This window comes from Magallana gigas, chromosome 6, assembly GCF_963853765.1.
Source record: "Magallana gigas chromosome 6, xbMagGiga1.1, whole genome shotgun sequence".
NCBI lineage: Eukaryota > Metazoa > Mollusca > Bivalvia > Ostreida > Ostreidae > Magallana > Magallana gigas.
This window is the reverse complement of record NC_088858.1, coordinates 38,619,957-38,645,760: the sequence shown is the minus strand read 5'-3', so window position 1 is coordinate 38,645,760 and position 25,804 is coordinate 38,619,957. Positions and strand designations below refer to the sequence as shown.

General features: G+C 32.9%; 2 protein-coding genes across 3 annotated transcripts; one reads left to right on the top strand and one right to left on the bottom strand.

Moving 5' to 3' along the window:
• The first annotated feature begins 187 nt into the window (after window positions 1-187).
• LOC105335657 (cytoglobin-1) lies at window positions 188-17,293 on the top strand. Its single transcript, XM_011439649.4, has 3 exons — window positions 188-1,077; window positions 12,887-13,124; window positions 14,150-17,293. The coding sequence occupies exons 1-3, from the start codon at window positions 935-937 to the stop codon at window positions 14,309-14,311; spliced, it is 543 nt and encodes a 180-aa protein (XP_011437951.1). The 5' UTR covers window positions 188-934; the 3' UTR covers window positions 14,312-17,293.
• On the bottom strand, window positions 17,251-24,274 carry LOC105335660 (uncharacterized). Of its 2 annotated transcripts, none has more exons than XM_011439652.4 (6): window positions 24,137-24,274; window positions 22,361-22,443; window positions 22,033-22,132; window positions 21,287-21,417; window positions 19,615-19,743; window positions 17,251-17,620 (listed from the first exon to the last, which is right to left on the bottom strand). In XM_011439652.4, the coding sequence occupies exons 2-6, from the start codon at window positions 22,435-22,437 to the stop codon at window positions 17,467-17,469; spliced, it is 591 nt and encodes a 196-aa protein (XP_011437954.2). In that variant the 5' UTR covers window positions 22,438-22,443; window positions 24,137-24,274; the 3' UTR covers window positions 17,251-17,466. The 2 variants fall into 2 exon arrangements, with proteins under 2 accessions (XP_011437954.2, XP_011437955.2); XM_011439653.4 differs by having other exon boundaries at window positions 22,033-22,129.
• Window positions 24,275-25,804: the final 1,530 nt, after the last annotated feature.

Sequence of the window (25,804 nt, the reverse complement as noted above, 5' to 3'; positions counted from 1 at the left end):
ATGGCATTCGTGTATACAGTTTTAACATGCGTGAGGTGAATTTGATAGTTATCATGTTTATATTACGACAAAAAGGCATGGCACAAGTTAGTTGTAAACATGTTATCAGGACTCAAAAAAGGAGATTTTTCTCTGTTAATTAACTTGTAAATTCTGCAAAGAAAATGGAATGTCTCTTTATTATAGCTTTACACTTTTAAAAGATTGTGTACTCATACAACAGATTTTTCCTGTAGAAAAAGAGAAGCGTTGCGGCTTAGCTACCAAGGGTTAATTTGATCCTGAGTAATAGTTTTTGTCTTCGTATTGAAGAAAAATAGGTTAAAGTGAAAGAGCGCTGCGGCATTACGCCATCCAAAACTCGGATAAAAGAAATAGTTTCAAAAAGAACTGATTGGCCAAAGTGCTTGTCGTCAAATCGCTGAAGAGGCCAAAGCAGCTTCATTAAAAACTCCACGTTACGTTAACGTGTCTCCGGGATACGCACGCGGACTTAAGTGCGTTCCTCTGTTTCTTCAATGTGCTCCGGATGTACAATATAAGCAGTCATCTAATATAAAAGCATTGATTATTACATTCAGAAATGACTTAATGCTCAGGCTTTTGGCATCTAGATGTGCAGCGGGTCCTTTGACATCGAGATAAGTCATCGCGAGCCAAGAGGCAAATGGGCGTTATCAACGGAAAGCGACGCACGCGCGATCAGCGCTGACCACATGTCGCTGTTTAGATACATTTGATAGGGAAGCAAACAGGCGCTCAATGATGACTTCGTTTGCAATTAGCATCACTGTCGATGATCAAACCTTTTGCAAGTTACCTCTGCGTTAAATACCGTCATTAATTAAGAGGCTGACCCGATACCCGAAGTATGTGGAATAGTACCTGGATGGAGAACTTATGATAGTGCTCTCGATACCTGTGTCCCATTGAGATGGGTAATACTAACACTGTCGCCGATACAAAAAAGGACACTTTGGCCGCCCACCTGAGCACACGGCAGCGACTACTTGTCCAAGACACCTTGGAACTGATGAAAGACGACCTCTCAGATCTCGGGATCATCGTGTTCAAAAGGTAAGCTCCATTAAAGCCATAGTCTCAAGCCACGGTCCGGAGTAGCTCTCGTACATGTTGGCAGTGGGTTGGGACGATGCATATTACTAAGATCAGCACCCTTAAGCATGTATGTAAAAGGTTATACCCAGTCGTGTTGTAATTTTCTAAGATAGTAGGTTTACCTTTAGCGTTCCGTTTAAGTGAACAAAATAATCTATTTCTTACCCGAAGAAAACTTGTGCGTGTATGTATTATGTGCAATCATAATCAAATCAAATTGATAATTTATTTAAATTTATCGGCGTGTAGAGTAATAGATAACGATCTGTTTACGATAACAAAAGGTTTTTTTTTTTTACATTTTATATATTTTGCATTGAAAACGTATATGTACAATAAAGGTGAATATCAATAATTTCCAATGAGCAACTCGAACAAATCTCAGAAATTTATTTATTTATTTATTTATTTATTTAAATACTGTGTATAGATATATATATAATACTAGTACTTGTATATAGATTAACTTAATATATTGTATGATGTTATATTACTAATATATTTTTGATATGTATGTGTTTACAATCTCTGAAAAGAGGAAATAAAGAATGAAAATTGGCATTTATCATTTGTATTGAGATGTTTAAGTTTTTAGAGGTATACGTTTCATATATTTTTTTTTTCAATGAAATAAAAACGAATGGAGAAATCACATTTCTTTATAATGTTTTAAGGCAAGAAAAAATATAAAAGAATAAAAAACAATTAAATCCAGAAACACAGGAATTTTATCGACAAAATGATTACGCAAAATAAAATAGAGAATTGTTGCACGCAACATAAAAAGAAGCAAGCAAGGCGTTTTATTGCGATCTTAGCTTAACAGTGTGTGGTACTGTCTCTGGGATAATCCAGATTGTTTGCAAACATGCACAGATCGGAATTCCTATTTACACCGGTAAAATAATTCAAGACAGAGGCAGAGAAGGCAAGACATTGTTGATACGATAATTAAAATCAGGACAAAACTCCCTCTTAATCACGTGTACGATTGTTTCATCCACCAAGCAATGACCTTTCTCGTCTTTCGATTTCGTCCGCAGTATTAATCATTTACTCGTACTAAAAGCCGCGGAACAATAGGTTGGTGATATGCCATTTACATGTGCACCGTAGGCGTTTGAACTAGAATCAAACGATTTCACATAACTAATAACATATTTTACACCAATTGAATCCCTCAGTCAAATGGAGATTCTCTCCTCCGGACGCTGTATTGGAATTCGTTGGATGTGCGCGGCGGCGATCCGTTGTCCATAGTATGCGTCCGATAGACAGATAGATAATGTCGGTACTGGTTTCTCGTGTAATGGCTCTTGGTCAATAAACGCACAAATTATCATAGCATGCACCGCATTTTTCGAGAGAATAGATTTTATACGTGCACAATATGTTACCTGCATCTGTAGATATTCTAGATACTACATTTCAACTGCCAGCCCTCTAATTACTCACAAATCATGAAAATGTATATCATGTTTCCAATATTTTAGCACTACTCGGACATTTGATACGCAATCAAAAAGAAACCTTTTTCAGTATCCTTTTGAAAAATCATGTTTTACGATTTGGTTTTTTTTTCTCTATTGTTTTGTAATTCTTGTAATACTGTAACTGATTTTTTGAAGATCAGTGTATGTATTTCCAAAACACATTATAACGCGAATAAAGGCATTATAACGCCATTCCAAAAGGTGTCATAACGCTTTTCAAAAAGTCGTTGTAACTTTTCAGAAAGGCGTAATATTGCACAAAAAGGCAACAACAAAAAACCGGCTTTTCATAATGCATTTAAAAAACGTAAATACTAGTATATCCATAGTAACGCTTTTCCAAAAGGCAACTTGACGCAATAAGAAAAAGAAGGCGTAAAAACGCCTTTCCCGAAACATGTGCACGAGGACAGGGCCGACCCCTTCCACCCCCCACCCCCTAGTATAAACTCCAGGGATTTTACTCTTTTATTATTAAATTATCCTTTTATGACATATTTTTAATCTAATTTTATACATCCATTGCACAAAATTACTTAAAACAAAAATTTAAAAAAAAAATCAGTCCCTCTATATAAATCTTAATGCAAAAGCCAGGTTTTTATATCTATTTCACAATCTAAAGCATACAAATTGCTTATAACATTTATATATTAATGTGTAAAGATTTAATTACTAGTTTTAGGCCCATTTAAATATTTGATATCATTGCATAATTTTACTACAAATTGTGGCACGAGTTTCATCTTTCTACATCTTTTATTAAAAGATTAACAAAATTAGGCGCAATTTTGGGACAACCCTCCTTTATTTTGTATTTGTATTGTTCTTCAAAGAATTTTTCCATTCACCATTTGAAGCAAATAGCGATAGTTTGATTTAATTAATAGATCAAAAACACTAAAGTATACGTTAATACAAAGATGGCGTCGTTTCAAGTTCTCGATATGAAGTAAACAATCCGAACAGAATCGTTGTAATAAAGACTGCTTTGGATCGACAACTGGATTTACAACCAGTTTAGCACTTGAAATGTCACTGTACATATTGTCCGACAACCAATTTGCGTGTGGAGTAGAAATTTTTATTTACTTGATAAAATTTTGCTGTAATTTACTAATAAAGATAAAAACATGGACCTCGGTCTTCCATCCATTTTTGTCATTTCTTGTTATCAAGTTACCGATAAAATTCTAAAATAGATCTTGAAACAGTCGCTGATAGAACATGCATGCAATTGTTTTACTAATGCATGGGTACCTCTATCGAAATCAGTCGAGGCAATGGCCACTTACTTTAGATTAAAATGAGAGCGCCACCTGATTTACACGTGAGGACAGCAGACTAGAAGCGTGCATATTTCGGGAAATATTTTCATCATTGTTCAATATGCGCTTGTCAATAGTCAATTACTATAACCAGACGTTTTTCATTGCAGTACTATAGCGCTTTCAAAAGCACAATGTTCGCTGGCAATATATCACAACATCAATTTTTATCCCGATGATCAATTAATGGGCAGTGTTTTCCACTACCAAAGTACGCACGTATTCGATCAGAAGAAGAGTGATGGGTTTTGTTAATTCTATAACACTTTTATGAAGAATATCGATACATGTGTATTAATGTATGATATGGATGATGTTGCTAATTGCGATGATTAGATGGTATTCATAACTTATTGTTGTTCTATAAAGATTGCAATGGTGATTTTACATCGCATGAACATCTAAACATAAGGATTCTATTGAAAACTCTGTTTATCGAAAATAGAAACGAGATATGAAGAAAAACACGAGCAACTCATCAAAGCCTTAAAACAAACCTGACGTGGAAATATGTCGGGGCTGATTTATTGAACAAAATCAAAACACACGCGAAGTCTAACTCCTTGCAGAAGAAAACTGGTCGTTACGCACGTGATCTTGAAATACATCACATGACACCTCTGTCTTCTGCTGTGAAACAGAGAGTTATCATATACTCGATCTGTTCTTGTGGGAGGTATATTTGAGAATCAAATTACCTTATATAGCATGCATATCACCGTCTTCACCCCGATTTGCCTAAGTGACTTCCTTCGATGTCCATGAAGCCAAAATGCAAATGAGCAATTGCCCATTGACGATGCATGGTCATTTTTTGATAGAGAAAAATTTACAGCGTGCCAATAGCTTCTTTACAATGCATATAATTTTCACAAGGTCTATTGTAAAAAGCTTTGTAATAACTTTGGATATCCCTCAAACCAACAATGATCAATTCCCGTGAAAATAACTTGCCTATTTCTCCAGACTATTCTAATAATCATGAATGAAGCAATGTCTACTTATAAAAGGAAATGGTTCAACATCAAATGCCAAATTGTTCGTATGAAGCTCTAAGATATGTTTGAGTCCATGGACAAAAATCTTTATAGAATATGAATTGTAATCAATGCAAATAACCTTTCTTAGTACGCAAAATATCTAATATATTTTCTTGCAAAAAATGGGATAGAACATGATAAAGTAATTGTTATGTAACATTTGATATTATACGCAGATGTCTTTATTTTCTAAGCTATAACAATCAATCTCCATCGAAAGATTAAATATTTGTAAATTCTACTGCTTTGCAATAAACACAATCGGAACCAGACAAAGAAAAAAAAATAACAGCCATTGTTCATGGAGTTGGCATAAGGTAAAACTAAAAGCCAGATAGGGTCCGATCCAGAGGTACGATATCGCTAAAAGACGAAGATTGAGGAAATGCGTTTAATATAATATCAATATGAGATCGCCCGCTTTTTAATCCTGTACTATAGAACTAGAACAGAATTTTGCCAGTTCCGTTGTCACGAATTCTTAAAGGTTCTAAATACTATGATTTAGGATTCAGTTGAGGACCAACACATGGGGCTTGTAATTAATAGGAGTCAGCTGTTCCTTGAAAACGATGGAGAAATCAAGGAACTCGGAGAAATCGAAAGCTTCTTCGAGTTTTAATTTAATGAGAAAATATTGCCTCAATGACGGTTGTTACAATCGCGGACCTCGGAGATCCCTGGGCGATTCCGATCGAATCTTTCATAGGGGTAATTGGGAACTCAACCCATGACTCGCGACAAAGTTTACGGAAATACCAACAGGTTTATATCTGGTTCCTGGGAATAAAATGCCACCCTGTTTTAACCTTTTTTAAAATATCTCGCTTTGACCTTCAGTTGGGACAATATTTATTTCTCGTCTGTCCAAGATAATTTTGCTTATTTTGGTAAAAATTGACCCCAAATAAGGCTCTAACGTCAAAAATGTTCAATTGTTAGGGACGTTGATCTTTTTAATTATGCCGGTTTAATGGAGAGCGCTTCAGACTGGCGAATGGGTTGGCAGGACAAAGGACAATCAAACAAGAGGCCCATGGGCAACATCGCTAACCAGAACATCAAAAGCCATAATAAAATCAGCTTTATGGAGTCTTATACAAAATATCTGTTCAATGCAGTTGAATATAGGCCTATTCTGTATTAAAAAAGTGTAAATTTGTTCTCATGGATATTCTAATGTGTATCATTAAGCACCTTTTGTAACAGGGTGATTTTACAGTCATATCACAAATTGAGCATTGCAGTTCTCAAGAAGATCTTTATTCTTAAACAACTGTTTATACATAAGATATAAACTTATAAATCAAACGTTGATCCCCTTGTGAGGCCAGGGAATTGCACAGGGGCCAAAGTCTAAACAATTTTAAAGAATAAATAACAATTTTTTTTTTAATTAACAATTTCAAAATGCCTGATTATAAGTAAAATTATATAATAAAACATTTGATTTATTTTATTAATTCAAAATGTTTTCCTCTATAAAATTGAACCACCCCCCCCCCCCCCCCAAATAGGGCTCCACCCTACACCTGAAGATTTTAACGAATTTGAATCTACACTATCTAAGGTTGCTTTTGATAAAGATATAGCTTTTCTAAGCAAATTTTTTTTAGAAGAAGATTTTAAAAGATTTTATTCTACATATCCTTATGTTAACATTGGACCCCCATTGTGACTCCACACTATCCCTTGGAATCATTACTTAAACAAATTACATTCTACCCCATCTGAGGATGCTTCCACAAAAGTTTCAACTTATTGTGGCCGATGGGTTTCTAAAAAGAAGATTTTTTGAGATTTCATTCTATATATTTTGGTGTAAAATTTTTACCCCCATTGTGGCCCCACTCTGTCCCCAGTGATCATGATTTGAACAAACTTGCATCTACCATACCTGAGGATGCTTCCATACAAGTTTCAGCTTTTCTGGTCAAATGGTTTTGAGAAGATTTGTAAAGATTACATTCTATATATTCCAATATAAAAATTGGACTCCCAATTGTGGCCTCACCCTACCCCCAAGGATCATGACTTGAACAAACTTGAACCGACCATACATGAGGATGCTCCACACAATTTTCAGCTTTTCTGGTCAAATGATTTTTGAGAAGAAGATTATTTAAAAATACTAACAAGTTTTCAATAATTTTTAATTATCTCCCCTTTAAAGAGGGTGTGATCCTTCATTTTAATAAACTTGAATCCCCTTTAACAAATTATGCTTTATGCCAAGTTTGGTTGAAATTCGCCTAGTGGTTCTGGAGAGGAGGTCAAATATGTGAAAAGTTTTCAGACAGACAGAGGGACGGACGGACGCCGGACAAAAAGTGATCAGAAAAAATCTAACGTGAGCTTATTTAGCTCAGGTGACCTAATAGGACTATAGCTATTATTCAGCTGAACCATATGCATGAAAAATATGCATGAAAAAATTATGTTACTTTACAGTCTGATATAATAATCTGTCCTCCATAATTCTATACCTTTTTTCTCTTTTCATTGCATACTAGTATACTGTATATTTATGCTTATTTACTATTTATTTACTACATATTTATTCATTTATAAAATGCACCTCTAACTTTTGAACTGTATATATAATGATTGCCTCATGTACCATTTCATGGTGTGCGTGAATAAACTGAAAATTTAATAGCATACCGTTCATTAGTAAAGGTTTGCAAGCAGTAGGTACTGTAAAATGACAAATATTTAAGTCAGGCGGAGGACTAAGTAGTTAGTGTAGAGAAAACTCACAAAACCACAACCCTAACCCCCCCCCCCCCTTAAAAAAAAGCACAAAAACCCATCTAAAACAAGAAACAAAAAAATTAAAACATCTCAAAACGTGGATTTATAAATGGAGAAGTGTGCATGTAGGGTGAAGTCATCGCTTGCTGAACAAAAACAACATAAATTTGAGACCAATATAAATCTACAATGTCTTGAAATCAACGGTATCTAGATAGCATAAACAATTTCAGATGGCCCGCCCTTTGCTGTTAAATGTTATCATTAAAACTGTCAAACTTTTCACAATTCAATTACAGGAATAATTATTACGTAACGGGAGGGGCATGACACCGCAACACAGATGGCCGGCATATTTCATCTCTCATAAAATAGATATCAGATGCAATATAACCCATCCTTTTATATAAAAAGCATTTTTTTCTAGAATGAAATTACTGTTTTTGCAGACTGCTGCTGTGAAGATCTTTTTTTTTAATCGGCGAGACGTGAGCCCGATCTACAAGGGTTGTGGTTCGTAATTAAAGGAGGCTATTTAAAAATCTTATTAAGCCGACTCTGGCGAACACATTTCCGATTATTGATGTTTCATCTCCGTAGGTGGAGGTTTTTATTTCTGACTCGGCAAATAAGTGAATACGATAGGTTAAAACAGATAAAATATAAATTAGTTAAAAGGAAATGATATATTATTTTGCCTTCATATTCCCTCCAACCAATTTTTATTATATGTATGGGCGCTGCGTCTCGCTTGTCTTCACAGAGTTATAATTATTTTTCAGGCATTCTGGTGCCAGATTATTAAATGCTAAGCTGTCATATTAAGCAATCTTTAAAAAAAAATGGAAAAAAATACATGCATAGTAAAGACAACGAAGATGCACACGTTGTTTATTAATCATACATGCACCAGCCATATATATATATATATATATATATATATATATATATATATATATATATATATATATATATATATATATATATATATATATATATATATATAAAACTCGTGATTTAAGGTAGATATTTATAAGAGAGGTAACTCTCGGAATGAAATGAATCAATATATGTATTGTTCAAGTAAAATTGTGATTTTCGTCAGATATTGCCTCGCAACTATGCTGATATCCTACGTATTTCAACCGTACGTGTAATTAAGATTCCACTTAGTACATCGTTGATACTGAAATAAATAAATGACAAGTTAACATACCGTTGATGTACGGACCAAAACTCTAGTTCATTATAATCTTTTCAGTAAGAAGTAAGTAGTTTGAGATCTACGGAACAATTGTTCCTCCATAGCTGTATGCATCCCTGTCTGAAGTAGATAAAAATGATTTTTGGTGGCACTGTTATATGTAAATTGAAATTTACAGGATAAATCCGGAGATTCTTTTATCAGTATGTCTATAGTTTACTCAGAACGGCGCGACACAAGGGAATTATACCGAACACGAGTCCCTGCATCAATGTCAATGAAATAATGACAATAAATGGCAAAGAAAATGTTATTGTACCGTACTAGTACATGTATTACATTTGTATGGACACATGTTCATAGAGATAATGGATTTTCTGAAGTAGGCCAAAAAAAGCTAACGGGAGAAATGCATATTGTTTAAGATGGGAGGTCTTCATAGAAAGAACTCCATTAAACCGCGGCAAAATGCTTAATGATCCTTGACAATCTTTTTTCTTCATTCCGAATCAAAGAGAATGTTGTAGTACTGACATAATTTAATGAGAACAAATCTACGAAGTATTCAGACGGTGTGAGAGGTAAAGGTGGTTCTTTCTGGCACTGCGAGAGAAACCATCAAACATCCAGATCTGCTCCACTCCATAATGGACTCATGATACACACAAACAAATAGCAAAGAGATCAGCCCATCTGAATTCTCTCGTCTCCATAAAGCATATAATGAGTTAGCTGGAGGTTGACGCACAATAAGATAGAGATGTCCTCAGATTTAATGCTGCTTAGGATTTGCATGAAATAAACAGCGTGTCTGGAGATTTGTTTACAAATTTCATTAGGATCTGCGACAGAAGAACGACATTTTGAAAATGCTTTCTGTCAGAATGAGAAAAAAGTATTAATTATACAGCAGATCGGGATATTTACTGCCCTTCTTCTGGAGCTTATAAACTTCACATTTACATATTTATTATATTTTACTATCCCATTTCCTTTTTCCTTTCTTCTTTTTTTTTGTTTGAAACGTAGTACAAGTGGGCTTTTTTTATAATCGAAGTAGTTTACCACCAATAATAATAAAGCTTAAAAAAACCGAGTACATGTTACCCCAAGCTTTTCTGCCATGATAACAAGTTCACAGATGCATGTGTATACTGAACACCCTTTCCCCCTTTTTAATCTAATTAACTCACACTCTCTCACCCTGCCATTGCAAAATAAAATCTTCACCCCGTCGTAGAATAGATTAAACAAAAAGAAAAAAAACCCGGGGAAAAATGATTATTTACTCCACTATTTATGAGATCGGAGACTCTCCCAGTATTTACAGACACTTGTGGATCACCGCAGTTTCACGTAATGAAGGCTTTTGCATGGTATTGCGTGTCAAATAATTCAATTCATAGAAAAAGAAAAAAAACAGAAGAGGAAAGATCAGGTCCAGCCGTCTGTCTGGTTTTAAGCCTCGATGACTTTGCACTAATTAACCTTGTCATAAAATCCAGACTGGCTTAATTATAAAACTAATTCTGGTCTCATGATCATGAAGCAATTTCAGACTTAAGCCAAAATTTCACTCAGTCATAAAATTATTGTTTATCAAATTTGAACGATTGAAATTTGTAATTGACAATTTTGTATCAAGACACTTTTAACTGCATTTCTATTTTTTTTTTCAGTGATTACAATCAAGAGACACTAAGACAGTTTACAATTTTTGACTCAAGTTGATGTTTGCTTCATGATCCTGGAGTCTGTTGTGGTACTTCAGAGAAAAATAATGTATGCATGTATTTCATTACATCATCAAATATGAGATAAACACGCTTCTTCTGTTGGGGGGGGGGGGGGGGGGGGGGGTAAAACTTTTAGCTACATTCAACGGGATTATTTTGTTAACGCGTTTGTAACTATTGTACAGATTAAACCAAATATCTGAACTAAAAATCAATCTATAAAAATAGATGATAGATATGTTCCGTGTTTCAATTAGAATTTGAATTTATTTATCCAAATTCGTTACCCACTCTTTCTTCCAGTTTGATCTGAAGAAGAAATTAAGAGTATCAAGATCCCTTCATTTGGGCACATAAAAATCCCGATTCCAGTAACAAGCGTCTCCGAAACAAACGACCTTCAATTTCAACACAGTCTTGCGTTCGATTCGATTTTTCAGCAACTTTTTAATGGCTAATTGTGTAGACATTTATGTGCAATTTCCTTAGTCCTCCCTAGAAATGTTGGGGTTTGGAGAGAAATTAACCGACAAAAGCCTTCTCTAAAAACTCATGCGTGGATCAGGAAACATTGTCTGGTTTATAAGATATCTAAAATGGTATTTGGACGTCGACTACATTCGACATTGGATTAAAAAAAATTAATATTATTCCTCTCCCATCTATACCAGAAAGTATGTTAGTATAATACATTTATGATTTTAAAAACTTTGTATTCGGCCTATCATGTATAAATTACTTTTCAATGTTAAAATGTGTTTTCCCGTATTCTAGGGTATTGAAAATGTAAGGCGTATTTTAACAAAAAATACAGCGAAATCGTCAAAGTAAACACTATGTTTTAGTTCACCTGAGCTGAAAGCTCAAGTAAGCTTTTCTGATCAAAATTTGTTCCTTTTCTGAAGCCGTTGGCGTTGGCGTCAAATTTGTGTGGAAGCATCCTCAGGTAGTCTAGATTCAAGTTTATTCAATTCATGGTCCCCGGGGGAAGGTTGAGGCGACACAAAGGGGTGGGGTCAGTTTGGAATAAAATATATAGAAAAAATATTTACATAATTTCTTCTCAAAAATCCATTAGGCCAGAAGAGCTCAAATTGTGTGATAACATTCTCATGTAGTGCATGTAGATTCAAGTTTGTTCAAATCATGGTCCTTAGGGTAGGATGGGCTACAATAGGGGGATGAATTTTACATTGGGACGTATATATAGAGAATTTTTTTAAAATCTTCTCTAAAACAGTTAAGCCAGAAAAGCTCAAATTTGTGTGTAGGCTTTCTAAAGTAATGTAGGTTCAAGTTTATTCAGTATTTATAAGTCCCCGGGGGAAGGGTTGGGCCACGATGGTCGGAGATGTAAAATTTTTACATGGGGAAGATTAAAAAAAACCTCTGGAGAAGCATTCAGCCAAAACAAAACTGGAACTTGTGTGAAAGCACAGATTGTGCATCTTAAAGTTTGATCATGATTCCCTGGAGAAGAGTGGGGCCACAAAGAGGGGGTGGGGTGGGGTTAATAGGAATAGAGAAAATTTAAAAACAAAAAGGGGCTTGGTAACATGTATATAGATAAAAATCGATAGATATTTAAAAATTTTTGTTGTGTAAGATCATCTGTACATAAGGATCCTCGAGACCCAGTGACTTCTACTTTTTATGACATTACATCACAGCACGGTAATTTGAACGCATTGTGAAACAGTTTATATCCCCAAAATTTGTCGTCTCTCTCTGTGGCCCAATGGTTGTAGCTTCAATCTACCAATATGCAGGTCTCAAGTTCGAATACCGCAGGGACTTATATTTTCATGAATAGTCCTTGAATAGTAGTACAATTTTAAAAATTGATCCCCCCAAATTGATTTTTTTCTGTCATTTTCAAGTTGAACACATGCCAGAAATCTATATATTTAAATAATTTAGAAGTTCAATTTTGTATGCATAACTTTTCCCAGGTGTGTGGAGGACTCTCAATATATTTTGAATTTGATACTATTATGCTCATTTAATCAGAGTTATGGCTATTACTCAGTATTCCTTAAGTTAGCGATGTGGCCCCTGGACCTCTTGTTTTCGTATAACCCATGTCCCGAATTAAACGTGATTTGAAAACTAATACGAACTAAGATAACAAGATACACTGAACATCCGGGAAATCAGATAATGAATGCTTTAAAAAAATTCTTTACATTTTATTTTTGTTTTCAAATTTTAGATTCTTTGAAACAGAACCAAGTGTGAAAAAAGTGTTTCCGAAAATTGTCAAGATAAACGATTCGAACGAGCTCGAACTTGACATGGATATGGAGGTGTTAAGTCGTCACGCCTCGAACGTCATGCACAGCCTTGGAGCGGCAGTAGAAAGCCTGGATCATTCGGAATTCTTCAACGGCATTGTGGAAAACATAGGAAGGTCTCACGGACAGCGAAAGATCAAGCCCAAAATGTTAGAGGTACAACTGTTTATGTTACACAATTACCTGTACCCACATGCATCTGACGTCATGATTTTTGTCATAATAAAAACAAATACCATATGTACCTAATAAATAGTAATAGGGTATTCATTTTTATTATGACAAAAAAATTATAACGTCAGGTGCCTATGCCTATACTAGTACCGTTTGGATTTTTGACACCTAAGAAGGATGAACAAACTGATGCACATATGATGCCGAAATTGGGTTCGGCTTCTTGAAATAACATTTTATACATGAAAACTTTATTTATGAATAATTTTTCGATTCTATCAATTCGTCGAAATAATACGAAAACGGACAAGTCAAACTTCTGATAATGAAATTCATATACCGGCATAGCCACACGCATGAAATACTAATATCGCAGAGTAGAAAGTTTCTTCAAATTTGGATATAAAAGAAAAATTAAATTTCGTGGACAGTCACCAGTATCTAATATATATCATATAAAACGAATGAATTATTTGGTCTTGTAGGGCCTTCAAGTATTTCGTCAATGCAAAAAAAAATAAATATAACAATGTGGTAATTTGATAAATCAAAATAAAACCATACTAATTGGCCTTATGTACAAGACGTATTCTAATAAATCCTCCAAGTAATGGTTTATCTGTTCACTAAAACTTTTGAAGAAAAAAAACCCAGCAATTGCTATTTTGGTCTCATTTGAAGAAAACCTGATAGGGTGGAGACTTTTTTGCTTGAAGAATCATGTTTAAAATTTGTTTGATTTTTTTTGTTTTGTTTACGTTTTCTCATATCAAATTTAAAAAAAATAACGAATTCCCATCAATTTCTAGCAGAGGGTAGTGAGAATAGGCTCCATTACAATTCTAAATAAAAAACAAGAGCCATTGAAAATTTCATTTAACTGTAAGGAGTGTGAATTTACCGTACCTTGTTTTAAAAAATAAAATAAAACCACAGTTGTTTTTAACAATGTTTTTCACAATGTCATTAATCAACAGTGATTTTATTACATGTATTTATCATTCCAGCTCCTTTGGCCTTCTCTTAATTACGGTCTTAAACAGGTGTTAAGAGACACCTACACAAAGGAAGTTGCAGCAGCTTGGAAGAAGGTCTATTTCTACCTGTGTAAACACATGAGACAAGGAATACAGGAATACCACGCACAAGACAAACAGGCCATTAAATAACAGCAGAGAAAAACACTACCAATTAGTGCTTTCTAAACTGTATTGTGTCTGTTATGGGTGTGGTGTATTCACAAAGCCAAGCCAAGTCTGCATCCATGCCACATTGTTGTTGTTTTTGTTTTCTTTCATTTTATAGTGTTTGATATGCCATGTTGATTGTCTTAAACTGCAGTAAATAAAGTTTCTTTAAAAAAATCTTTTGTTAGTATATCCTGGAACATATACAGAGTGTATATGTGCCCGGCATATCTGAATTTCATACATTTCTCTAAATTTTAGATTTACAAATATCTTCTTTTATGTGACATACCTTATTATCATTGCCATATATAAACAGAAAGCATTCATTTGTGAAATACTTAAAGATAAAGAACAATTGATACCACAACATGAACAAAAGATGTATGATTGTACATTTAAAGAACATCAGCATTTAAATTGTTGAAATTTTGGTTCATTGGCACCTTTAATTCACTTTTTAAATTTTTTTTCCCCTCAAACTAACTATTTTTATGCATGGATTTTGATTTATCATAGCACAATTATTTGCCATTTACTAGAATGCTAGTTCTATTGTTATATCACTAAAAGTTATGAGTTTGAATGTTGCACAGCATATTGTTTGATGTTTATCATCACAGTTCTCCCTACAATGTATGTACACCTAATCTGAAGAAATATTTCTCAAGTGTTTAGCCACTGTATCCATGGCAGATCATTTGGGATCAAACATAGGGATTGTGCAATTTATGTTTAATTCAAAATTGATTTTTATTTTTTAGTGTTTTTTTGTGTTTTTTATTTGTTTTGTTTACCAGTATTGTATTTTTCTACAGCAGTTTGCTTGCAATTTTTTGGTAATCTCATTGATCAAGAATATATAAATATTCAATGTTTTGTAATCAGATTTAAAGTGCACAATACAATCCAATTAAAATAAGCCCTTTCATGTATGATACATATGTACTTGCCTATACAGTATCTTAGTGATTCTGTTATCGTTATGGTCTGACATTATAGCCTATGATGCCCTTTCTTTGAATATTTCCATTAAAATTTCACTACATTAAAGTGTTTATTCTACATTGTGTTTGTGCTTTTAGTGTCCCTGACACTGATGATGTCACAATTGATATCTAGGTGTTTTTTTCTATTTATCAATTCACATTGTTTGCTTGGAATTCATACCATAAAAACTTTTATCACATGTTTATCTTAATATATGGTAGATATCACTCATGGGATAAATTTTTGATATTCCACTGACTGTCTTCTTACGCCACGTGACGTCATAATTAAACATTACGTAGTTTCAGGCGGATGATTGAGGTAGAATGACAAAGTAACAATTTCAGTTGAAAAGTGTACAGTTGTAAATATGAAGCATTTAAAGCTGTTTTATTTTTTTCCATGTATTGATAAAAATATGCTCGTAATTGAAATGTTTTTTTTATCTTTAAGGAACTTTTTTTTCTGTGCGTAAAGTTGTTGATGTTTTGTAGTAAATGTTTTGTGCCGCTCACAATGATAGTTTTTATAGAAAAGATTGAGATTTATAACAAAATACATGGTAAAACATGTGATAAAAAAATCTCTCATGATTTGCGATATGGTATATGATTTTTATCCAACGAGTTATGTGTTTTTTTTATAAAAAAACCCACACAACCCGTTGGATAAAAATCATATACCATCGCAAATCATGAGAGATCCTAGCATATAAAGCTAATTTGAGTTCTGTTGTTCCAATTGGGTTATTTTGCTCAAGTATTTAGTATAGATTATAATGACTGAATTTTGTTAACTTTTTTTTACTTTCTAACATTTGTACCAATACAATGATGTGAAAGAAAAGAAAACCAATTGTGCTGGTTTTTTTTCCTAACAATTCTTTAGCGATAGATTAAGCCATAGTTTTGATACATTATTAATTTTTTTTATCCCCCCAAAAAATTAACATACTACTATTACATATATATCATGAATTTTCTGCTTGTATCAAACTCCTACTTCTCTACTTATAGGACCTCAAACCCAGGCACCTGACATTAAAAAAATTTCTTTTTATGATCTGATAATTTTCTGTACTATATAGTTATTATCATATTGTACAAGAATTGATCTTTCTATAAAAAGAAATATTTTTAAGTCGGGTTTCTGGGCCTTAAACTCATGGAAAACAAGTGCCAAGAAAAGACTACTAGAGAATACTATTTAAAAAGTAGCAAATTTGGAATCATTTAAATTAGTATACACACTATTAAGCCAAGGTCCTGATGATAAACTTCACATATACTTGTATTACCAATTTAACAAAGAAAAAAAATATATAGAACTGTAAGAATTCTATGTATGTAAATTTTACTGCAATATAACAAGAAAAAGATATTGCTACTTATGATTACTGGTATACAGGCAAAAGTGGCTCACATGAAATCACATATGAATTTAGCATGAAAAACTTTCCGGCTGATTTTCGCATGATTTTCATGCGATGGGATATCGCATGATTTTCATGCGAGCCACTTCTCCCTGTGTAATACCTATTCTTAGAGAAAACTATTAAGGAGGCTGGGTGGTCAACAAATTAGCCATTAAGTCTATCTTAGATTTTTAGATATAATCATTCAAGCTAAAAACTACCGGTACATGTCTTACCGGTATTTAGTACAGAAAAATTTCACATATTTTAGCTTTAAAACATGATGATTTTCCTAGATCTACAGAGCTCTTCTTCTAAAGGAGATTAATATAGTCAAAAAATGGTCACGACCATCCAGCCCTCTTAAGTCTAATTTACCAATTTGAAAAATGTATTGAAAAAAAAACAACCTATTAAAGAACTGGCTTGAAAACTGTTGTTTACATTACGGGGAATGTACCATACTCATATTCTATCTGTACTTTACAACAATGTTGGAGAAATAAAGTCTTGTAAATCTTATACAAACATTTATTTTAATAAAATCAACATACCAATCACATGTTTTACATTTATATACTAGAATGAAGGTAGTCCCTCCAGCTTCAGTGATCTGCCCCTGGCCTAGGATTACCTGCCCCTAGCCAAGGATCATAATTCTACTAATCGTCCATTTCATAAAAGGAATGGTCTGTGCAGTCTGGATATTGTTATTGTTATTTACTGCTATTCATTAGCTGCCTTTAGATGCTGCCTGTTTGGACAGTAATTCTTTGTGTCTCGCTTGCCATTCGTATTGTTCCTGCTCCAACTTGGCTATCTGCCTTTTATACTCCACTAACTTATCGCCTGATGATTCGTCTAAAGATGACAGGCCATCTGATAATCTGGAAACACAAGAATAAAATTTTACACGATTTCAGCTTGATCAAATAGAGTGTAAATGGATGCAGACAGTCTTGTTTGTTTGCATTTTCATTATTGCTAATTGCTGGCTTCTTGTTACAGCCCAAAACTCGTCAAATCAGGATTTTTGAAAATGAATATCCAATTGACTCCATTTGTGGAAACAAAATTGGCAAATGCCATAAATTGCCTTATTATATTTAAAATGCTGTTCAAAAAAAATATAAGTGTAGTAACAGAAGTAGAGTTTAGCAATTCTTTTCACTGCTTGTGTTTACAAAAGCAGCTAGGGGTCTTGAATTTCACATTTCTAGTTAAGGTTTTCATGTTGCTGCTTAATTGCACAGTTTATCCACTGAATGCAAATGGACATCATTTGTTTGTTGATGTGATGAAGCTTAAATCAATTATGAAATTTTAGTCTTGGTTGGGGCCTACAGTTTACTGTATGCTTTATAAATCAATGTATATACTATGGAATCATTAGATTTTGTGGTAGCTCAGTTTTCATGGAATTCATGGGTACCTCTTATACATGAATTGAAATCATCCACAAATTAATAAATTAGTGTTACAAAGTCATAATTCTTTTGTAGGTATAAGATAATACACGAAATTACGTCCCCATGAACGTGTAAGATTTAAGCAATCCACGAAAAATGATCCCCACGAATTTTGTTTTACAATTTAAGTAGAAACTAAATTCATATGTAGAAGAAGAAATGGTGCTACCGATCACCAATCCAAGAAAAAAAACACTGTGTTAGCATACATATCAATTTAATATATAGAACTGATGTAAAACAAATGGACTCTATGTACGGTAAGTGAAAACAAGGAAATTTATAAAAAATCAATATGTATATACATGTACCAAAAGATGAAAAGTGTCCTCCACGAAAATTAAATAATGTTTGTTACCCTAGCTACTTCAAAAAACCTACTAATGGAATTTGTTGAAAAGAAAATGTAATTAATGTTTATTGATGACAAAGAATAAGTGGCAGAAGAGGACAGACCATGATTGAACACCTGAGCCCACTAGTGTTCTTAGAATTGCTCTACTTTTTGTACTCTTGTAGGCATTTATCCTGGAGAAGAAAATCTTGATAACAAGCATAATAAGCTGCTCTAAAAATCTTACTTTTTGCAGACATTTTTTTTTTACTGACAATAAGCCATAATTGAAAAATTTCTTTATGTAATATAGCATTGAACTGTTTTTTAAAGTGTTTTTTTTGGTCATTTCTACAAATATCTCATAAATATATTCAGCTAATATGAATTTCAACTCCTTGGTGTAACATGCGAAAATGCCAAACATTGGAGCGAGACAGAAGAAGAAGAAGAAGAAGAAGAAGAAGTGAGGATGAAGAAGTAACTACAGTACCATAACGGTGGTTCTGTTGTTCCACAAAATCAGACAAGGGACACGCAACAGGATTTGTCAAATTAATAATATATACCAGTAACCTATTTGTTATGAGGATGTCTATCCTTTTAACTTGATACAATTTACAATGGAATAAGCAGCGGTCTAGACTAGGAGTAACTCAATGTACAGCATCTCAAATGTTTTAGATCCAACTGTTTTCAGGCAGTGTATTTTAACTAGATTTCATAGATTCAAGAACAAATTCTTTAGGTTTTTCGTATTTCGTTTAAATTAGTATTCTCAACAAAAAATACGAAAGATTTTACCCACCGTAAATAGACAAATGATTCCAGAATATTAATTCTAGGGTTCTAGGGTCTGTGTGGTTGAATTTTATAATTTGACATATAACATCATTATGATAAGAAGGTGGCACTGACTGACATTCAAGCATAGCTGAAACATTTTGTGCAATTTTTTGATGATTGTGTCAGATTTCACAATTCATTGGCTATGTCTGACTTGCCATTACTGGTATGTGCTTTAAATTATAACAAATAAGTAAGTTTGAGGTAGGAGTAATGGTGAAACTGTACTTACGGATGGAATCTGTACAGTGCATCAGCCACAAAGTAAGCGGCCACAAAGCATATACTGAAAATGACGGAGTATTCAACGAAGTTTTCCACAATAAAAGGGCTATGGGGGCTCTCTTTGCTTTCTGCTTTTCTGAAAATAAAAAAGAAAAAAAAAATCTCATAAAATAATTCTATAGTTTAAACTCATCATTACTTGTTGAGCATTGATATTTTGTAGATTAAATTGTAAAACGGATTGTTCAAATTTGTCGGAATAAATAAAAACCATGATAACAATTTGTACGGGTAAAGGCATTGACCAATCCTCTAAATTGTGCCTTTCACAAAATCCACGAAAAAATTGATACCCACAAATGATAATGAACCAGAGTTTTAGTAACATAGACATACTGGTGCATGTATCTGTTAAGTAGAAAAGATTTTAAAATATCTTTATATATGCAGTTGAACTTCAATATCTTAAACACAAATCTCAAATACAATGGATATGTCGAATTGATTTGTAAATCCCAACCACTTATTTTTTAAGTATTTTACCCTTGATGTCTCGAAAACTTGGATATCTCCAAGTTTTTAAACATTCCCATCTAGTTTGAGATAAACCACTTTTCTTACTATGGAAGAGACCAAGAAGAGGCTCTTTGAAAGTGAAATTCAAATTGATTATTTCCACAACAATATGTATTTGATAAAAATTAGATAAAAAAAGGTGTCAATCGTCACATGGTTTTAGATTATTCAAGAAACCACAAATACCTATGCAGGGCTTCTTCTTTTATAGATATTTTGAGAGATTCCAAATCATTTAGTCATGAACATGTCAAAAGGAATAAAAGCAAAGCCCAGCCAGCAGTTCATATTTTATGGCCTAGCTCTGAGCACAAGTTATTGATTAAAGTATATGTTATTAATAGAATTTAAAAAAAATGAATACACTCAAAGTTGATTAATAAATGATTTGTTACATATATTATGCAATTAAGAAAAAGAATCTTCATGCTGTTAAGTGTTTTGCTCTGTCAAAAGCAATGCATTAAGAGGATGTCAAATTGAAAGGCATTTTCTAATTTTTAGTTGGAAAACTCCTTATTAAAATTAGAATCATTTTTGATAAAATAAAACATTACTACATTACAGATATTTTGATAAAACATACAATTTGTCAAAGTTTGAAACAGTGTATCTAAAAAAAATCTTATTTCATATTCATACAAAATTAAAGTGTGTAATAAGGGAGATTACTCTAACTGCTTGAAATAATGTTTGACAGTGCCTACAATTGGTGTTGAAGTCTGACTGTTGTCAATCCTTTATCAGTTAGTTTATTGCATGTCAGCAATTCTTTCTCTCCACAATATTAATTATATTATATATTTGTATTTTTTGGAATCATGCTGGTAAGTTGTATCTGGTGAAAATCTGAAAAAACTCTGAGTAATAGAACTCATTGATTCTGAAACTGTAAGAACCAATTCCTACAACTGAGTTTAAACGACTGCATTTTCCAGATTCAATATCAATATTTCATCATGCAATAGAAAACCCAAACCCTACATTCTGGTTTTCTCTATCAATACTACACAAGGTTTAATAAGGCCTCTTTTCCAATTTAACCCCTCAGTTTAAGACTACATCAACAAATTTTAATTGTGATCATATTCACATTTACTCACTCTTTGGCATGATCTTGATACTCCTGCATAAGCGTGTCATTTGGTGCCCTCACATAGTTCAAGCATTTAGTATAGGCATCATTTAATTCCTTAAACTTCTCTAAATCCCCCGTGTCAACATCTGGATGAAGCTAAAATAAAAACATGGCCGAATCATTCTAAAATGCATTACGTTTTCTTCTCTCTTAGTACAGCTTTGTAATTACCATATAAAAAGGGCCATACATGTACATTGTATTAGGATAGACAAAATTAAGTCGAGCATTAATATACATGTTGTTAACCGGTATAGAACATCTAGTTCATGTACCACATTTACCAATCAAAACAACATGAATTAAGAGCAGTGACAAAAATATAATACATACGTATGATCCAAAATTACGACTAGTGTGTAAACAATTACTAACTACTAAGTCAAAGATATTCTTTATTGAATTTCTCTATTTATTTTTATGCATTCTCACAACAAATGAAGAATTTGAAGAAAAATGAAAAAAAAAAAAAAAACATTCTGCAAATTTTTTTTATTATTTTGAGCTAGATAGATTAAATTAACTTGTTTTATGCATCCAAAAATTAGGACTATTATGAGAAATACCAGAAGTACTAAATTTTTGAAAATAAAAAAAAAATATCCCTTACAATTAAATAAATAAAATGTCTATGAGGTATTGTTTACATCACATCTCATTTAATAAGAACACAGTTAACCTTATCAAAGCCCACAACAGACTGAGTTGTACCTGTTTTGATTTCTCAAAGAAGGCCTCTTTGATCTGCTCTTTAGTGGAGTCTACCTTTACTCCAAGTATCTCATGGCAGGTAGCAATGTCCTTGAACCTGCTGAAAAAAAAATTAAAATTGCAGAATCATGCATCAATTTCTAAAAACTAAATAAAACTATCAAACTTGATTTTAAACAATAAATTACTTTCATTGCATAACAATTAATTGGATATATCTACCGGAATTCCAAATTGCATAATTGAAAAATCATTATAAAAAGCATAAAAGCAAATGAAAAAAAATGTTCCTAAGTTACGGTAATAATCTGTTTCTATGATTTTTTACCTAAGGCTTTTGGATGATACTGAAAACGGTCTGGTTAAAACTGGTCGGATTTTATAGAAACAGCGAAGGAAAGACATCACAAACTACAATAAAAATGATAGACAAGTTATCATTCATTAGGAAAAATCAACAGAAATCATAATTAAGACTTAGCTTCCATGTGACTTTTCAAGCGAGTAATTTTACGGATTCATTCATTTATATTATTTTTAACCATATCAACGGTTTACATATATAAGTTTTTCTAAATCAACAGATTTATCCTAATTTAACATTTTCTTAAACATGTAAATGTATTTATCCTGCGACTACCCCTTGCATTGATCAAATAATGGTTACCCAATAAACCAAAGCTACCAGTATATTCGGTCAATGCCCCAATATAGCCTCATGCATTTAACCATCGTTCAAATGCATTGTGATGTCATCTTTTTTGGTTTGTTTTTCCCATTTGGGACATGGTTTCAACTGCAGATATGCAGAGAAATTTGTCAAATAAAGCTTATGTGAACTGTAAAATGTGATATTGTGTTGCAGGATAAACAAATACATAATTACTGTCTTGAAATAAAAGAAACATTTGGGCTTGGGTTGGTCTTGAAATATAAGCAACATTTGGGCTTGGGTCGAAACATGAGATGTTTTCTTACCCTCGCCCAAATATAACATATTTCAAGACAGTAACCATGTATTTTATATGTATTCCCTAATTATGTTTCATGGCTTCTTCTGACACTTCTTTAAATCATAATGCCTATGTGTCTTTGGCATTGCATGAGTGATTAATTAATAACATTCAAATTTAAAGTTGCATTCATAATATTCACAATATATAATAGTTATATTCAATACTATACTAGACAACAGAATTAACTGTATGCTGATATGTATATATTTGTTTACATGTAGGCTGAGAATGTGTATGCCGAGTCCACAATAGTACGACTTTCTCATAGGCTGACTCTTCTCTCGTAATCCAATGAATCAATTGACAGTGAAAATAAGACTGTTTTATTGGCTTCACCTTCCAAACGGTCACACCTTAAACCATATTGTTTTGCCTCGGACTAGAATGTCTCGATGTCATTGGATGAATCGCGTCACGTGGTTGCCTTATAAATTTCTTTACACATCAAGCGTCAAAATTTATACGGCAACATGGCGAACGTAACGTTATTTGAGCTGATTTTTTACAAAAACGTTCAACCATTCCTTTAATTTTTAAGCCCCAAAATATTAAGAGTGACCCCCCTTTGCCTGTGACGTAATATAATGATCCTACAATAGCACCCATGTTTGCACAAACGACTGACAAGGAAGGTAAAAATTTAGAGAATTAAGCTATGAATTTCATTGTTATATATTATCTTTTGTTTGTTTACATATCAAACTATAGGTCCTCGACAAAACAAAACACTTATTAGGTTTGTTACTGACTGTTTACAGAAATTTGTGGGGTCGGTAAAGTCCATAAAAGGCTCGGCTCCGCCTCGCCTTCTATGGACTTTACCGACCCCACAAATTTCTGTAAACAGTCAGTAACAAACCTAATAAGTAATATCATTTAAATGATGGACAAACGTAATATTGAATGGCTTCTTTTAAACGGTAGCATCGATAAGATGATTATGTAATATGATGTAATTTATACATCGCATTGCGATCAGAAAAACTCATCCTAAATCTATCAATTCTATTTCCGAATGACTTTTTCGAGGAAATTTAACATAAAACACAGAAGACTTGGATAATTTGTCGAATTTCTGTCTTTCTTACCCTTATTTATCACAAACTTCAAGTGTACGTGAAGGTTGACATTTCCCTTATTTTCCTCCAAATAACAGGAAATACTATGTGCTGTGGTGTATACAAAGTTAGGCGCGGCAAGCGTTTTTCCGGACAGAAAGTCACCCCCCCCCCCTTCATTCCAGTGTGATGTTAATATTAATTTTAACAGGCACGTAAAATCGGCAGGGGCCCAATCCCATTTTTTCTTACAAAAGACATAATTTTATTAAGGTAGTCCATCCATAACTATCATATTTCATATCTAATAAATTGCTAGTTTGATCATCAAAATCTTTGTGTGAATTTAGGGGATTTATTAAATAATAAAGATTTACTTTTGAAATTTAAAAAAACCAAAAAATTGGATAGTAACAAATTTACTATATGTTGAAGTTAACATTGAAGTCTATGGGAGAAAATGCATATTTAATTATATTGTTTTAGTACAAGTAATTTTCTCACATTTCTCTTGGTTAAAAGTTTGAAATGCTTTCCCTTTCTTCGAATATGCTAAAATAATTCATAATTTTCCATACATATTTTCAGGAAAAGATTTTTTTAAATTTTTCTTAAATGGCGGACACTATACAAAAGTGCAAAAAGTTCATTTAATTGACCACATACATACTCCCGAGTTTGGTTTATGTCAGCCCCAAAATAACTTTAAAATACGTATTTGATGTAGTATAGATCCATCAAAATTGTTAAATTTGCCGTAGTTATGGTTGGGCTACCTTAAAACAGTACACTATTTAGGGAACATCTAAAAAATGATAGAGTAACATTAGTGAATAAACCAAGAGATTCACATCAAAAATCAAGTCGCACTCAAGTTACCCCCCCCCCCCCCCCCCCGCGGATACATTCATATACTTTACTTGAGCATTATATACATTACGTTAATTTATGATGTTTTACATAGTAAAATACTTTTAGTTATAAGGAGAGGACCGACGAATTGAGAACTTTAAGGACTTGTGCAATATACATATGTTAAAATTGCAAGTAGGTTAGATAAACACATTATACCACCTTGTTATATTTAAACTTAATTCCTGAAAAAGCTCTACAAATCACTAACAATAATTATTTATCAATTACATATTTATAACAATAGATATACTATAATTATACAGCCTAGATCTGAATATTATATAATGTGTACTCATAAATTGCGCTTTCACAACGATAGGAATAACATTATAGGCTGTGCCTGTTTTCCAACCCTTATTGAATTTATTCATTGAAAATATGTTAAAATTTATAGTAAACAAACACATTGTAAATCTAAACTTCCAAACGTCCAATAGAATGCGTCGGCCTACATGTACATATTGTCTCCATTTTTCTTATTTCTAACATTATATGATTTTGACCCCATCTGTCAGTCATTCAATACGCCAAACTGAGTCCTTTTTATTATGTCTGCACCGTGAAATCGCTGTACAGAATTTTAAGATACTTTTATGTTGGGCATTAAGGAAACAATAAACACGTATAGATGTGCATATCACCATGCAGGAATTTTCAATTCCATTTTTTTGTGTGTGTTAATTTTAATGATCGGTTGTATGGCATAACGTTTGTTACATTGTATTTACTAGGAAATCTAAATATTTTCCGCAATTTCAAATCCCGCTTTGATCAGTAAATTTT